At 25.1% G+C, this 19372-nt stretch overlaps 2 protein-coding genes and 1 long non-coding RNA gene across 5 annotated transcripts in view; 1 reads left to right on the plus strand and 2 right to left on the minus strand.

Annotated features, from left to right (window-relative positions):
• The window catches only part of Spri (Src homology 2 domain-containing protein sprint), a 323123-nt gene that overhangs the window by 301492 nt on the left and 2259 nt on the right, over positions 1-19372 (minus strand). The gene's annotated exons all lie outside the window — the stretch shown is intronic.
• Positions 425-2456, minus strand: LOC145968735 (uncharacterized). Its single transcript, XR_014437840.1, has 3 exons — positions 2307-2456; positions 780-842; positions 425-705 (listed from the first exon to the last, which is right to left on the minus strand). It is a non-coding gene; the product is annotated as an uncharacterized LOC145968735 (long non-coding RNA).
• On the plus strand, positions 2446-5383 carry LOC145968734 (uncharacterized). The gene is made up of 5 exons (XM_083094444.1): positions 2446-2580; positions 3111-3213; positions 3978-4105; positions 4741-4861; positions 5176-5383. The coding sequence occupies exons 1-5, from the start codon at positions 2539-2541 to the stop codon at positions 5268-5270; spliced, it is 489 nt and encodes a 162-aa protein (XP_082950570.1). The 5' UTR covers positions 2446-2538; the 3' UTR covers positions 5271-5383.

The raw sequence follows: 19372 nt of genomic DNA on the forward strand, positions 1-19372 counted from the left end.
AAATATAATATTAGATATATACAACTAAAGATTAAAATTAGTATAACAGATATGTTAAAATAATAGATTTAGTATAATAGATACATATAAAAAAAATATATTTTTTTGACAATTTTAAGATTTTATAATTCTGTTATAATTAACATAAAATCACGTGAAAAAATGTTAAAGATATAAAAATATGGATCTTTGCATAATATTGTAATATTATGTATATTTCCAATAAAATTTAAACAAATAGTTTACTAAAAAAATGGAAATAAAATATGTACACATATATTATATTTTTATTATATAATTTCAAAACATTTTAAATTTTTAAAGTTATTAAACTAATAAACATTAAGTGTATATAAACATTAGGTATATATAAAATTAAGTATATATAAAATTACAAATCAATTTTAAAAAATTTAATGTGTTCTGTGCATTAATATACAGGGTGAGGCAATAATTCTGTCCACCTCGAATATCTCCGCTACTTTTAGAGATATGAAAAAAAATTGTAATTACCAAACTTGTACTATATCAAAGGGGCCATAATGAAAAGTAATTTTGGTAATTTTGGTAATTTTTGGTAAAAGTATTTTTTTCAAAAAGTGGAAGCGCCTCGGGGATTTCAAGGTCACCTCTATTTTTTTTTAATGGCATGCTATACTTTTTTATCCTTAGTTCGATAGCGTATTTTGAGACGATTTCAACGACCTATAATTAGAGATTATTCGGATGATATTTGGATGAGTTTCAGATAAATAATGGAGTAAAATAATAATTGTTACCTCATAAGAGGTGCTCGAAGTGACGTCCGTTTACATCGATGCAGTACTGCAATCATTCAATTCCTGAAACGTATTCTTAAATCACTAAAAATGGTCAGAACTTTTTCGTTTTTCATTTTACAATTTCAAGCGTTAATATTTATTGATAGAACTTTTCAGGGTGCAAACAGAACTGTCACTAGAACTTTGAAATTTTGAAAAATTTTTTTTTAATCTTATAGCTGGCACCTTATTTTCGAGAACTATAGAATGCTGACTATTTCTATCGTTTTTTGACAGTTCCCGACAATTCTCGCATAGTTTCTCGCATCATTTGATAAATAAATATAACAAATATTATCATTTGATAAATAAATATAACAAATGTTATCGTTTGATAAATAAATATAACAACTTGTTATCACTGAACAATTCCGACAAACAAAAAATTTTCTAAAAAGTGAAGATAGAATTTCTATGTATACTTCATTCCATATATACACACATAGATATGCATATACACTCGCATACACATATACATATAATATATATATATATATATATATATATATATATATATATATATATAATTCTGTTCTCTTTAAATGTTACACATACATATGTAAAACTTTGTATATTGATACACTTTAGATTAATATTATCTTCTTTCAATTTGTAATTTTATACATCTTCAATGTTTAGTAATATTAAAAATTTGGAATTTTAAAATTATGTAATATAATAGAAAAATAAAATATAAAATATATATGCATATTTCTTTATATATATATATATATATATATATATATATATATATATATATATATATATATATATATATATATATACAATAAAGAAATATGCATATATATATTATGAAATATGCATATTATGAAATATGCATATTATGAAATATGCATATTATGAAATATGCATATTATGAAATATGCATATATATATTAAGAAATATGCATATATATATTTTATATTTTATATTTTATTTTTCTATTATATTACATAATGTTAAAATTCCAAATTTTTAATATTACTAAACATTGAAGATGTATAAAATTACAAATTGAAAGAAGATAATATTAATCTAAAGTGTATCAATATACAAAGTTTTACATATGTATGTGTAAAATTTAAAGAGAACAGAATTATTTATATCATACAGAAAATTACAATAAATTGTTAATAAAATTTATATAATCTTCTTTTTTTATATTTTTATAGAAAATATTTTTAATATTTTGACACACAACACACTTAAAAACATGCTTATATTAAAATATTTATATTAAAATATTTTAAGATTTCTATAAATAAAACGAATAATAATATATGTAAGTTACGGGAAATACATTATTTTTTACAAATCACTATACATTGACAAAGTTCAATTCTTTTCTCACGGAAGTAAATCTATACTAAACATTAATCAGAAATTAGACGTCAATATATTTCTTATTATACTTATTCACTTTAATATAGTCCTATAATAAATTTATTTCTCGGAAGTATAAACACAACACCACTAATATTCACCGAGAAAAACGACTAATTAGAAGACTAGTAAGAAGAATCCTGTCTTGCAACTTTATGCAAATATCGCGCGTGATAACCTCAGTAATACGTAGAAATCATAATAGTTTTATCATCATGTATAGCATATAAATACCAAATATCGAGATATCGAGACGGCAGTTTATTGTTGAACAAGCGAATTGACATTACAAAGTGTATCACTCAGAAACGTGTAGAAAATAATTACGACATTATGAAGCAAATAATATTCGTTGTCTATCTATTTATTGCCATTGTAAGTATTTATTTCCCATATAAGCAAAGTATAAATATAACTTCACTTAAATTAATATTATTAATAAGAAAAGTTAAGAATTTAAGTTAAGAAGTGAAGTTATTATAAGAAATATATAGAATTGTGAAAAATATAAAAAAATTATAAGATATTATATCTTATATAAATTATAAGATATGTGTACTCTTTCAAAAGAGAAAAAGTTATTCTCAAAAACATTTTTTTCGACATTCAATTATACATTATTCATTTTAATATATTAATCTTTATGATTTTAACTCTTCTAAAAAATTCTAATTTTATCTTTATTAAAACAAGATAAAAAAAATATTATACATTATTGAAATTATTATTTATTAATAACTAATAAAATGTTAATATTATCTATTTTTATTATTACTACTCATTTCTTCACTTAAATTTCTTTTTATATATTTTTTTTGTTAATTATTATTCTACATTTATATATAGACATTTATATATTATACTATAGACATTTATATATTATACATTTATATATTATATTATAGACAATGGGACTCAGCGATGATGTTGTAGAGAAAATGGCACAATTCTTCTCATTACCAAATATGGACGTACAAATCTGCATAAATAAAACAGATGTAAAAGACGGTAAGTTTATTTGATAACAAAAAAATTTTAAATAATTTATTCTAAAATTATGTTAAATTTCTTGCTATTTCATATCATTGCAATCACAATGAATGGCTTACATATAATATTACATTATACAAAATGTCCATAATGGTCCAGATCAAATTTATACAATGTATTAATTAGGTCGAATAGAAAGTTTATATAAATTTATTTCTCAAAATGCTTTTATTAGAAAGTTATAAGCGTTGCGAGAAAAAGATTTGCGAGAAAATTGCTTTTATAACTTATCAAATGCAATCGTTGACTCGGAAATAAATAATTTTTAGTTATTATTTACATGTTTTGACTTACATGATCTCTAGATCTTCATATGTATTTGCTTCTATTATACTTTCATTTGTGTTATAATTCTTTTGAGTTGTTATTATTTTTTCTTTGCAATTACAGTTAACAACTACGCTTTTCGTAAATTGCGCAATACATAATATACATACATAATATATCTAACAAGTTATTAGAACGATTGTACTCGCTTATTTTTAAACGATAATAATTTTTTAATGAAACATTTTAAGACAAAAAATTTATATAAACTTTTCTCACTTAAACGTCTCTATTGATACATTGTATAAATTTCATCCTCATCTTTATAGATATTCTGTCTAGAGTGTTCCGGAACAAATTCAGCAAACTTTGTTAGAATATGCAGAAATTTATTCTAATTGTAAACAAAAAAATATCATTAATTAATCGAGTTATACTTAATTTATATTTTCCAGAGGATTTAATGAAAATGGATGAATTAGTAGAGAATAGTGTCCAGGAATCATCAATAGATATCGATAAATCTTCTTCAGTCTTAAAAGTTGGCTGTTTATTGGCTTGTTTGTTACAGAAAAAAGAAATGGTAATATTTAAAAAAACAATATTAATAATATTAAATATATTTAATAATATATCAAATAATATATTAAATATATTAAAAATATATTAATAATATTAAATATATTTAAAATATAAAAATTAATATAATATTAAAGTAATAATCATTATAAATAATAATAAATATTAATAATTAATTAATAATTAATATATTAATTATATATCAATTGTATATTGTATGTTATATCGGATAATTTATTTTTTAATCCTTGTGAAAAAATTTACGAGAGAAGAATTTTTCATTTAAATAATGAAATTATATAATTTAATTAATTTAATTTAATTAGTATTTTTCCATATGTGTGTATGTGTGTGTGTGTGTGTGTGTGTGTGTCTGTGTGTGTATGTAAGAGAGAGAGAGAGAGAGAGAGTTTGTTATTAAAACGATTTAAACATTTTTAATTATTCAATTTACGCATTACTAATTATGCGTTTTATAAATCAAAAGTAATTTACATATTTTATTTAATTTATGTAATTTATTTAAGATTATAATTAAATTAACAAATTATTTATTGTTTTATATTTAGATGAACTTGTTATATTTATTACTATTGTATTTATTTTCTTATTTTTCTTTTATATTACATGTAAATTCAGATGTCAGGCACATACATAAATCAAATGAAACTTAAGGAATTCTTGAATACCAAAATGTCACATACAGATTACAAGATGATTACTATACGCGACCGAATATTGGAGACATGTATTGATCGAGGTAAGTGAATCAATTAAAATACACAAAATTAATTATGATAATTATTCCAAAAACTAATTAGTGTGCAACATAATTAATTAAATCCATAATGATAATTGTGCTGTCGTATTACTGATTAAATATTAATATTTAAATATTAATATATTATATTTTTCAATATTATATTACATTTTTCAATTATATTTTTCAATAATCACGAGTTTTTAATTTTACATTACAACAATTACAACAATTACAACAATTTGCCATTTTATCACTAAAATACTATGTGTCGTAATAAATACATTCGTATATATATGTATGTGTTATTTCAGTTAAAAGCAAAACTAACGAATGCGAAGTGATGCTTAAATTCACTTTGTGCGTAATAGTGGAAGTGAAACATTATATGGGTCTAAAAATAAGGTAAAATTGTAATATTAGATAAAAGAGTTAAGATAATAACTATAAAGAGAATTTAATAAAAATCAAGATTTTGATACACAAACAATATATTCTTTATAACAACTCAATCTTTTTTTTTACAAAAATACAATCATTGTCTTCTCAAACATGTCGTCAATTATTGAGAAATAACTTTTCTTTAAAGAAAAATTTTTATATTAAAATATGTAAAAAATTTATAGAATAAAATAAATTTCTCTATTACATTATAAAAGGTGCCACAGTGCTATTTATTATTATTTATTATTATATATTTATTACTATTCGCTACTGTCCAAAAAGTTATAGCGAGTTTATCTTCGAACTACAAAGTCAAGGCAGCACGATAATTATTCTAATCGAGGGTAAAAAGGAGGAGCTATGTAAAGCATTAGATGCAAATATTTGCAAATACTGCGCGATCGTTGGTCTCTGCCGGCCAAAGTTACGGGAATACAAATGAAATTATAAAATCAATGAGATTGCTTATTTTATTGTACATATAAGGTAATAACAAATTTAAAATACAATATATTTATTATATATAATATACATATATACATATATAATATATGTAGAATTACATTACACAGTATATTTTAAAATATATAGTAAATATATTTAAAAATATATTAAAAAATAACTAAATATATTAAAAATAAACACAATGTATGTGAGCGATGTATAAAAAATAAATAAGAAATTAAAATTCCAATTAAAAGTTATTTAAACAAGCATCCAAAAAGATATAGCAATTTATAGAAATAAATAAGTTTATTAGATTTAATAATATTTTACGAAATTCAGATAAAAAAATTACTATATCTAACGCGAATTTTAAAAAATGTTATCTATATCTATACAAAATTATTTCTCAAATAAACAAATTACGAATTACTGAGGATTTCGAGGGCCTAGAAATCGACTTAACAACGATTAACAAGAACGAGAGGGTTGCCGAGGCCGCGGCGGTATTAATATAATTCGCGGTGGACCGCCTTCCAGACGATGACCGGAAAGGGGGAATTCCGCGCAAATTCCACGTTGAAATTAGCATCGCTCGGATTCCGATCCGTGAGCATTCTAAGTTATGGGCGAACGAGAGGACGCGATCCCGCATGCTTTGCCTATGATCTCTCACAGTCAATGTGCACGCATATTCAAATCTAAAGTGGTGAATAATCACCCGTTATTGCAACGAAGTGCCCAGTTACGATCGCTTTAAATCATTTATATGGTTCACGAATAATATATTGTATGTACCTCTCAATTCAAACACAAAGAAAAAATACTCTCTATTGGCATATTATTTATTCGTGTATTATGTACTCTTTAAAAAATAATTTTACAAAACACATTGAAATGACTTTCTATTAATTTGTGTATGTGTATGTATATACATTATATATATATAATATTCTGAAGGTATCACCAAAGGAAAGATATACAATATTTGGCTTTATATATATAAAGCCAAATATTGTATATCTTTCCTTATATGTAATTTATGCATAAATTTATGTAATATACAAAAAAGAATATTTATTCATAACTAAATTATCATAACTAAATTATTTACATGTCAAATACAGATATCAAATTACCGCAATAAATTATTATTTTATCAATATCAAATATGTACGTGATATATATTCCACATATGTGCATGCGCAAATATATATATATATATATATATATATATATATATATATATATATACAGGGTGACCCATTTTAACTTAGGCAGCCAAATAACTCGAAAAATAAGCAAGATAGAGAAAAATGTTTTAGACAAAAGTTGTATGGTTTCGAGGGGGCCATAAGATGGTATCATTGGTTTGACCTTGAAGAGTCATTTGAAGGTCACGTGAAGGTCACTTCAATTTTTTTAAATGGAACATCCTATATATTTTTGTACATTCTTGTAGCTCATCTCGAGAGCTTTCCAAAACACTATAATTAAGTACATTTTCGTTAAGTACTTTTTGAGTTATGAGGCTTGAAATAATTTCTTAATTTTACATAAACCGTAAAATATCTTGTAAAATATTCATTTTTCGATTACCTTACCTTAATAGTTTTATGTACAAAATAATGAGAGGAATCAATTGGTGTAAAGAAAACACATAGTTGTTTCGAAGAAAAAATATGTAATTTGCAATTAACAATTCCATATTTTTTCTTAAAAACAACTATGTGTTTTCTTTACACCAATTGATTCCTCTCATTATTTTGTACATAAAAGTATTAAGGTAAGATAATCGAAAAATGAATATTTTACAAGATATTTTACGGTTTATGTAAAATTAAGAAATTATTTCAAGCATCATAACTCAAAAAGTACTTAACGGAAAGGTACTTAATTATAGTGTTTTGGAAAGCTCTCGAAATAAGCTACAAGAATGTATAAAAATATATAGGGTATTCCGTTTAAAAAAATTGAAGTGACCTTCACGTGACCTTCAAATGACTCTTCAAGGTCAAACCAATGATACCATCTTATGGCCCCCTCGAAACCATACAACTTTTGTCTAAAACATTTTTCTCTATCTTGCTTATTTTTCGAGTTATTTGGCTGCCTAAGTTAAAATGGGTCACCCTGTATATATGTACAAATGTAATAATTAATTTTATTTTTCTATTAATTAATAAAATCTAAATTTTTTAATATTTTAAATATTAACATATTTACTAATTATGATCTAACATGCACCTTTATTTGATTCTAATAATCATTAGTTATAAATCTATATATATATATATATACAGGGTGACCCATTTTAACTTAGGCAGCCAAATAACTCGAAAAATAAGCAAGATAGAGAAAAATGTTTTAGACAAAAGTTGTATGGTTTCGAGGGGGCCATAAGATGGTATCATTGGTTTGACCTTCAAGAGTCATTTGAAGGTCACGTGGTCACTTCAATTTTTTTAAATGGAATACCCTATATATTTTTGTACATTCTTGTAGCTTATTTCGAGAGCTTTCCAAAACACTATAATTAAGTACCTTTCCGTTAAGTACTTTTTGAGTTATGATGCTTGAAATAATTTCTTAATTTTACATAAACCGTAAAATATCTTGTAAAATATTCATTTTTCGATTATCTTACCTTAATACTTTTATGTACAAAATAATGAGAGGAATCAATTGGTGTAAAGAAAACACATAGTTGTTTTTAAGAAAAAATATGGAATTGTTAATTGCAAATTACATATTTTTTCTTCGAAACAACTATGTGTTTTCTTTACACCAATTGATTCCTCTCATTATTTTGTACATAAAACTATTAAGGTAAGGTAATCGAAAAATGAATATTTTACAAGATATTTTACGGTTTATGTAAAATTAAGAAATTATTTCAAGCCTCATAACTCAAAAAGTACTTAACGAAAATGTACTTAATTATAGTGTTTTGGAAAGCTCTCGAGATGAGCTACAAGAATGTACAAAAATATATAGGATGTTCCATTTAAAAAAATTGAAGTGACCTTCACGTGACCTTCAAATGACTCTTCAAGGTCAAACCAATGATACCATCTTATGGCCCCCTCGAAACCATACAACTTTTGTCTAAAACATTTTTCTCTATCTTGCTTATTTTTCGAGTTATTTGGCTGCCTAAGTTAAAATGGGTCACCCTGTATATATGTGATGATAAAATTGAAAAAAATATTGAAATTTTTAATTATTACATCAATAAAATTATATAAAACTTACGTTTTTTTATTCTTTTGTAAAAGAAATTTATTGTAAATTTTTTATTTATTTTGCAACGAAATATTTCTTTTTTAATTATATTACAATTTTCGGCCTATCTATATATACAGATTACTTCCGGTTGATAGGCGATAGAGGAAAGAAAGGACTAGTAGTTTAGAAGGAAAGTAAAGGAGAGTAAAAATTGAGGAAAAAGGAGGAGTTAAGCCGAAAAGAGAGTGAAGTGAGTGAATAGGAGATAAAAGGAAAACGAGGAAGTGAAGAAAAAAGAAGAGGTGACGGGAAAACAGAGAAGATAGAGAAAAAGCCAGAAAGAGACTGTAAAGGTTAGAAAATAACCCAAGGGAAAGTAGAAAAAGAGGAGCCGGTGAGGATAGTCGGTTGGTAACAAAGGAGGTCAGTAAAAAAGTTCAGAAAGAAGGCAACAGATGGCGAAGGTGGGCAGACCGACGAGAAGTAAAAACAAACTGAAGGAAAAAACGTTGGAAAATTTCGAGATGAGCAGGGACTCAGAGATGGATACGGAAAGGAAGATAGAAGGAATAATGAGAGCCTGCAAAGATGAAACGGTATCAGAAATGAAAGAACATTTAACGATGATGATGGAAAAGATAAGGAAAGAAATGAGAGAAGAAATGGAGAAGATAAAAGAGCAAATGATGGAAGAAAGGAAGGAGAGGACTGAGAAAAGAAGAAGAGAGAGAGAGAAGAATGATCAAAAGAAAAAGGAATGCTGGAGAGAAGAATCGCGGAATTAGAATGGATTAATGAAAGAAAGGAAAGGAACGAGAAGAAAAATAATATAATGATCAAAGGAATAAATTGGAAGACAGAAAATCTGAAACAAGAAATAACGGAGTTTATCAAAGATAACATAAAGGTAGATATAAAAAAAGCGAACAAAATTGAAGTGAGAGGTAGCAAAGAGATCATAATTGCTGAAATAAACAAATGGGAAGAGAAGAATAACGTGATGAAGGTAAAGAATAAATTGAATAAAAGGAATAATAATAGAAAACGACCTAACGAGGAAAGAAAGAGACATATAGCGTAGACTGAGGGAAATAGCAAAAGAGGAAAGAGAGAAAGGCGACGGAAGAAGTAGGATATAAGAAAATATATATGAGAGGAAAGTAGCACAGCTGGAATGAAAGAAAAGAAAAATTGGAAGAAAGAGGAAGAGACAAAGAGTGAAGGCGTGACAGGCAGGGAAAAGAGGGAGGATAAGAAGAGGAGAGAGGCCTAAGAATCTGCTTTTGGAATATGGCTGGAGTAATAAACAAATGCGAAGATACATGGGAATACTTAGAAGAATTCGACATAACAGGCTTAACTGAAACATGACTGGAAGAATGCACATGGAACAAAATAAAAAATAGATTACCAAATATACAGATTACTTCCGATTTAAAGCGCCAAATTTAAAATTTTTTGCTAGAGATACGTTAGTAAGTTCTTTGTGTCAGAAATATTAATATCTAAAAATATACACATAAAATAAAATATCAATTCTATTGATTCTGATTTATTGGCTATATAATAAACTAACGTATAACATAATTATAAAATCTCTCTCTATATTTAACACAACTTTGCTCAATTGATCAAAGTGCAAATATATATTACACATATATATAAGTGTGTATATATATATATATATATAAGTGTATATATATACACATATATACACATATATTTACACATATATATAAGTGTATATATATATATATATATATATATATATATATATATATATATAAGTTATGGTAAAGCTAGAGTATAGAAGTCTCTGCCCTTTCTGTGTCTCTCTAAATCGATTTTAGACGCATGGACCACCATAGACGTATCATTTTATATTGAAAGAACATATTATTAGGTGGAAAGGAAAACTGTTGTTTGTAATTAAATAATTTTCAATTAAATAATCTTCAAAAAGAAACTATTTAAAATTAAATTCTAATAAATAAAACATAATAAATAAAAGAATAATAAAGCTATGGACAGTTAAAAAGTAAATTTAAAAAGCAATTTAAAATATTGAAGGTACTATCTTAAAGAAATATGTTTAAAAATAACAATAAGCCTAGAGTAAATGAGACAAATGAAAAATGAAAAATGATAAATAACCGAATACTTTTCAACCTACACTTTGAAATACCTCTTTATTGTAATATATTATAAAAATATTATATATATATATATATATATATATATATATATACTGGGTGTTAAAAAAGTCTGGACACAGTCGAATATCTCGATAAGGAAGTTTTACTAGAAAGTGTTTCAGACAAAAGTTGTATGGCTTCAAGGGGGACATAAGATGGTGTCAGTTTGACCTTAAAGAGTCACCTGAAGGTTACGTGAAGGTCACCTCCAACTTTTTAAATGGGACACCCTATATACTTTTGCATATTCTTGTAGCTCATCTCAAGAGCTTTCCAAAACACTATAATTAAGTTAGTTTTCATTAAGTTTCCAAGTTATGAGGCTTGAAATCATTTCTTAATTTTACATAAACAATAAAATATCTAGTAAAATATTCATTTTTCGATTATCTTATCTTAATATATAGGGCGTCCCATTTAAAAAGTTGAAGGTGACCTTCACGTGACCTTCAAATAACTCTTCAAGGTCAACCCAATGGTACCATGTTATGTCCCCCTCGGAGCCATACAACTTTTGTCTGAAACACTTTCTAGTAAAACTCTTCCTTATCGAGATATTCGACCGTGTCCAGACTTTTTTAACACCCAGTATATATATATATATATATATATATATACTGGGTGTTAAAAAAAATATATATATACTTTAGAATATTATAATACTACAATATAATATATGATAATAATATAATTATATAAATATATGTATTTATCTTTTTTTAATACTTCTATATTATTTTCTTACATTTTATGTGGTAAATAAACGAAAAAACATTCGAATGCAACGTATACATATGTCGTATCGCAGTTATCGCCGTTCGTATGTCCTCATTGATAATGCCCTTCTTGATATGCTACACATTTATAAATTATCATCCTTCTTCACTTCTCTCCGATAACGAAAAAAAATTTGAAATTCGTTTTTCTCACTATAAATGCAATAAAGTGCGTCTTCTCGTCAATTAAGCGATTTCATCTCCCCAAAGTAAAATATACTATCGCAATACTCTAAATCGAAATTATTATGAGAAGTTTTTACGCTATATTAATTAATTCTGAAAAAATTTTATAGGCTTTAAGTAACTTTTATAATAACAAAAATAAAAAAACATAGTAAAATACATAAAAAATACAAAATATACCAAGTATCCAGCATAAATATAGTGTCAAAACTTGTATAAAACAGATAGAAAATAAATGTTAAACGCAATACTAGCTGTTTAAAAATAAATGATCAATGTGTAAGTCATGTATGTCATCAATATGTAAGTCAAAGAAAAGAAAAAAAAGAAAAAAAGTCGAGTCGAAAGAAAAAAAAATCAAGTATTATAATTGATGTAATTTGTAATTTAATCAATGTTAATCATAATTTATAACTATTATACTATTAAATATTATATTATACAATTACATTTTGTACTTCGTATGATATATTTTATACTCTATATCATTTAAAAGACAATATTTCGCAAATTTAAAATTACATAAAAAGAATTTAAGCAAAATATAAAAACTTAAAATTTAAACAAAATATAAAACACTTATGTGCCCAAGTTGCATTAATATACATATATATTAATTTGAGAACCTTAAGCAATTATAAATAGGATAAATTTTTATAACTGGTGAAGCTTAAAAGTCTATAATTTATATACGACAAAAATATATCCTTCTCAACATTGATAAAGATTGCGGAATTGACAGAAAAAGAATACCAACGATACATGATATGCCCAAGCGGTTGTCCATCAAAATACTAATCATGCTCAACGCTACTTAACTTCAGTGATCGGACGAGAACTTTTTTTTAAATTATTTTTAACTATATTTATTCATTGTATCTTACAAATGTAGCAAAAGTTATCGTAATGGTTACAATTGTAATTTCTGCATTACTTTTAACTTAACCATACTTCATACATAATATGTAAGTTAATATTAACTTTTATGTCGCTGGTATCAAATTCTTATCATTTGAGTTTCCTGTCCTTTGAGTTTTATTTTGTAGGAAAAATATATTCAAAAAACCTACATATATTAGATGTTCATTTACAACATTTATAATATAGCATGCTATACCTTTGATTGCTATTCTTTTCATTAGTTTATAATATTTTATAAAAGATGTCTAATTTTTGATAAGGTAGCTCATACTTGAAATTTTCGGGTAAGTTATTAAGTCCAATTTGTGTTATTTTCCTAATTAGATTATTATATTCAAGTATTATAGAACCTTTCTGCTATGTTATAAATAAAATCTGTGATATACAGTATCTATGTTTGTTCATATTAGTCAATTATTTTACTATACCTATCCATATTAAGTACCAATCTTAGGCATTTGTTTTGATAACTCTGCAATGGTATAACATTTGTTAACACCAAGCCGCTGCTTATGTAAAAGTTTTAATATTACTTTATATATTAGTAACTTGTTGTATTCACCGACAGCAGATCCTTTCACCACTAAAATAATAAATTTATTTTATTATCATGTATGTTTTTCTCAGAACTGTATTCATATGCATTTTATATGTTAATTTATGATCTAGATATAGCCCTAAGATATACCCCTTATTTTACAGTACTTTTACAACTCGTTTGTTGATTATAAATTTTAATTGGTTCTATAATAATGCCGGCCCTAGCATTAAGCCTTGGTACACCTGCTTTAATAGCTATCTGGACAAGAACTGGTACATTACAGCGTGATATGATTGTTGACGAAGTGTAGATCTTTAATTGTTGTAGATATACATATATAATTTAAGAACTTTGAAATAACTATTTAATTAAAAAAATTTTATCATAGATAATCATTTGCCTGATTTAAGTTCTCTACAGTTTTTCTTACGTCAAAGATAAAGTTTCAAGAAATCAAAAAATTCCAACTTGTACAAAAGATAGCAAAAATACATGTATAAAAATATCAACCTAAATACATTGATAAATGCAGCAATTTTTATAAAATTGTCGATTAAAAGCAGCAATCAACGATACGTAATGATATAAATTTAGACCCAATCAACTTGACATTTCTTTCACGTGTATATAATAGTGTCATTATAATTTCATCATACTAATTTATATAAGTTTAGTATTGCAATAAATTAGTATATAATAAATATACATTCATTTATCTTATAGAATTGTAAATTAGAAAATAAGATTTTTTTACATCTGTTCTATTGAAAAAGATATTTTCTTTCTGCTGCTTATATAATCATATATAACAATAAGAAATAATTATAAATTTACTAAATTGTTTTATATAAAATAAAATATTGTTAAATATATATATATGTATGTGTATAAAAAAAGTTATATATAAACTATTTTATATGTATAAAAGATTAGAAATATAATATATATATGTAAGAAATATGCATGTATGTGTGTGTGTGTGTGTGTGTGTGTGTGTGTGTGTGTGTGTGTGTGTGTGTGTGTGTGTGTGTGTGTGTGTGTGTGTGTGTGTGTGTGTGTGTGTGTGTGTGTGTGTGTGTGTGTGTGTGTGTGTGTGTGTGTGTGTGTGTGTGTGTGTGTGTGTGTGTGTGTGTGTGTGAGAGAGAGAGAGAAATTGACTATATTTTTTATATTATATTTTATTTTATTTCTTTATATTCTTTTATTTTATTTTTATATTTATTGAAAAACTTTAGAATGTTAGTTTGTGAGATATAAATTTTGTATCGAACTGATTTTTCAATAGATATTCTAAGTCGCTGTAAAACATCATCCGCTCCATTTACTTTTATTACTACGCTTTATCGGTTTACGATATCTTCCTATTACAAACCCCACACTTTTACACGCTTCGTTAACGAAACCGTTTTTGCGCGTGAATTGAACGTTTTAATGTCGCGCGAATTAATATAGATGTTTGTGCGCAAATTAAGTTTTTTAAATTGCCGAAAAGAAAAAAGGACATTCCAGAATAGCTATGCTTTCAAAGATTACATATTGCGCAATATCGAGTATTTTTCATTCACAGAAAATCCAATATTGTTATATATTTGTGTGAGCTTATCTAGTCTAATCTATTTTAATTCATTTCTCCTTCAGAAAAAATGATAATTATTGCCACACGATTACACCTCACCGATCACTTTGATTTTTTAAAAATTAAAATGATCAATGAAGTGTAACTTTTCCGCAATAATTATGAAAAAAAAGTAATTTATCATAAACAATTAAATAATTAAATATAGTTAATATATTGGATAAAGATTAAAATTCTCTCCAATTTTATTGAACATTTTTTTATTATAATAATTATCTAATGTAATTAATAGTATTGTTTTATTAAAATTATTATAGAAATTATTAATAAATAAATATAATAATAAATATAATAATAATAATAATATCCATTTACTATTTTTTTACATATATATATTTATATAAAAAGGTAACATTATTTGATTATACAAACAACATATATGTCTGATTTCTCTTCAAAACAATACAATAATATCTCTGTAACGTCAACAGATTGTCTTATCTCGTCTTATCTCGTCTTACCGCTGATAGTACTGAAATATTTACATAGTTGAGTGTCAACGACTTGAATATATCAAAGATAACATTTGTTTTGCTCAGATGAATATCTACCGGTATTGATTTTCCGTCTACGACACAAATCCACTGAAAACAAAATTATATATCAGAAATTTATCCATTTTGATATAATATATAAATATAATAATAATATATATAATAATATTTATATATATAATTAAATAAATTATCAAAATATCCAAAGAATTAAAAATATTCTAATGACACTAATTTAATCCAATAAAATTGTATATATATGTGTGTGGGGGGGGGTGTATGTGTGTGAAATAAAGGGGGCAATATGTGTATAATAATAAAAATTAATATATATTTATATATATATAATATAATATTATATATATAATATAATTAATATATAATTCTTTATATTTTATAACAATTATTATTTTTCCAATTGGATTTACGTATAAGTTTCTATTATATTTTTATATGCTTTTATTTCTTTAACTTGATGTAATTAATATTTTCATAAAATTCTAGTTAAAAATGTTATTTACAAAAAAATTTGTATATTGGAATTTAATTATTGTAGAAAGACGTTTTTCTTTATTATCATAGAAAAAATTTTTGTCAAAAAATTCAATCTTATTAATAATCTGTGTACTTAAAATATCTGTATACTTGAACATCTTGTATAAATCATAATTGAGACAAATATGTAAAAAGCTATATATTTATCCTTTCTTTTCTTCTTTTTTGTTCATTACGTGGGATGATACATCTACATCTTGTGAAACAGACATCAAATACAACTCACGTAAATGTTTTCACAATATCCACGCGAACAGAGAAACAAGTTCTTTGCAAATATGGGTCAACGAAACATTCACTTTTGTAATCTGAATCTATCGATACTGTTAATTAAAATTTACTCGATCATTAATAATATGTAAAAATGTAATACAACTCAATTTTCCATGAATGGCAGAATAAATATAATAATCTTCTTCTATATTAAATGCAAGTGAAGTAACTATGTTCTATTATAATATCAAGCTGTGATCGATCGCTATTATCAAGTAGAATGAAGTATTTATGATGCACGTGTGTATGTGTGTATCTGCGTGCGTGCGCGCGTGTGTATATATGTATATTATCTCTGCATGTATCTCTGCATGCATATTATAAATTAAAAACGCCCTTTATCAATTATGTATCATTCAATATTATTTAATATTATTTATCATCTGGACATTATTAAATATATGTGTTTGGATTTGTTAAGTAACATTATTACTATATGTAATTATATATTTTTTAATAAATTATTTTAATTTAAATGTATGTATGTATACCCAGGTAGCAAGCACACGTCATTTTGACGTTCCAAACTGGTCATTTTTGGTCATATATCGTTAAAATGACTGATTTGTTACATGACTTTATATTGACGTCTTGACATTATTTTGACGTCATATTTCAGTCATAAATTGACTATTATTTTATTATTAATGTGATTAGTTAGTACATCGATCCCATAAAAAACTCCTTCAAAATTTTTTATATAACACGACTTTTGCAATCAGACTTTAACAATTTTTCTTTCGACGTATGCATTTATCTGTGCACGACTCATGTTGCTTAACCACTCAAGTGTTCATTAAATTAGTGCACAGTGAAATTATTAGCTATATCAATCGAGTATAATTAAAATGCCAAAAAATATACACATTTTTTTATAATACAGTTGATGGGCAAAATATATTTTTATAAAACGCAGGCAACGGAAGACATTATTTGTTGAAATTTTGATGTTATGATATTAGAAGCAAGTTTATTTATGTTCAAATAAAATAATAATAATAAACATAAAACATGTGACCTATTTTCTTATCATATTTGTGTTTTCCAGCGTTTTCAAATAAAGCAGTTTAATTGATCCGAGATTCCTCTGAAGAATAGAATGGTTGTAATTGTTCAATGATGCTCTCGAATCAGTTAATCTGCTTTATTCGCAACGCTATTAAATACATTATTATGCTAAAAAAAAGATGTCAAAATATGATTTATGACGTCATAATACATTTTATGATGTCAAAATGCGGTACATGTCATGACGTCAAAAATCTGTGACATTAGACCGTCACGTTTATCCTTTCTTTTCTTCTTTTTTGTTCATTATGTGGGATGATTCATCTACATCTTGTGAAACAGACATCAAATACAACTCACATAGTAAAAACGTCAACTTGTGACGTCAAGAATAGTCAGTGAATGCTCAATTTGAAACGTCAAAATGACGTGTGCTTGCTACCTGGGTATATATATATAAATTTAATTTAATTAAAGTTAATATGTTATTATAAACAATTATTATAAAATTAGTTATTATAAATCACACAGACACATATGTTTATGTGTACGTATATATACAAATAATTAGTTGTATGTATTTTTATAAACGGAGTTAATATAGTTTGATTGCTATATTTGCAATTGAATACATATAAAAAATGCGTTTGAAGAAGTTATGCTGCTACGAGAAGTGATATATTTCTTAAAAATTTACATATTGCGAAAAATGAATGTCACAAAAGAAGAGACAGTTTTTCTATAGAAGCCGGAACATTTCATCACTCTAAAAAGTAATTCACGCCCTAGTTAATCTAATATAAAATATTTCACTTGTAAATTTTCTTGAAACTCTTTAATATTTTTTAATAAATTTTAAGTCAATCTTCCTCTCACATTAATTTAATTTTTTATAAAAAAATTTTAAAAAAGCGATATCAGATCTATATACTGTCTGTTTAAAAAAATTGTATGCAAAAAAATGTTGCTTTATTACGCAAATATTTTATTGTTTAATAGAAGTATAAAGAAGAATTTCATCTTTTTTTATTAATGTTTCCTATATCGAGGAAAGATTTATTTTAATATTATATATATATATATATATATATATATATATATATATACAGGGTGTCCTAGACCACCCGTACACCCCTTTTCTTTCAAAAACTAAGCATTTTAGAGAAAAACGTTTTCAACAAAAATTGTATGGTTTTGAGGGGAACATAAGATGGTGTCATTGGTTTGACCTTGGATGGCATCGTTAAGATGAGGTCAAGGACACCTTTAATTTCTTAAATGGAACCACCTATTTTTTATTGCATATTCTTATAGCTTATGTCGAGAGCTTTTCAAAACACTATAATAAAGTATTTTTTCATCAAGTACTTTTCGAGTTATAAGGCTTGAAATAATTTCTTAATTTTACATAAACCATAAAATATCTAGTAAAATATTCATTTTTCGATTATCTTACCTTAATACTTTTATGTACAAAATAATGAGAGGAATCAATTGGTGTAAAGAAAACACAAAATTGTTTCGAAAAAAAAAATGTAATTTGCAATTAACAATTACATTTTTTTTTTCGAAACAATTATGTGTTTTCTTTACACCAATTGATTCCTCTCTTTATTTTGTACATAAAAGTATTAAGATAAGATAATCGAAAAATGAATATTTTACAATATATTTTACGGTTCATGTAAAATTAAGAAATGATTTCAAGCCTCATAACTCGGAAAGTACTTAATGTAAACTAACTTAATTATAGTGTTTTGGAAAGCTCTCGGGATGAGCTACAAGAATGTGCAAAAATATATAGGATGTT

This window comes from Camponotus vicinus, unplaced genomic scaffold, assembly GCF_025532165.1.
Source record: "Camponotus vicinus isolate PSW18456_S1 unplaced genomic scaffold, iyCamVici1.0 SCAF_3, whole genome shotgun sequence".
Taxonomy (NCBI): domain Eukaryota; kingdom Metazoa; phylum Arthropoda; class Insecta; order Hymenoptera; family Formicidae; genus Camponotus; species Camponotus vicinus.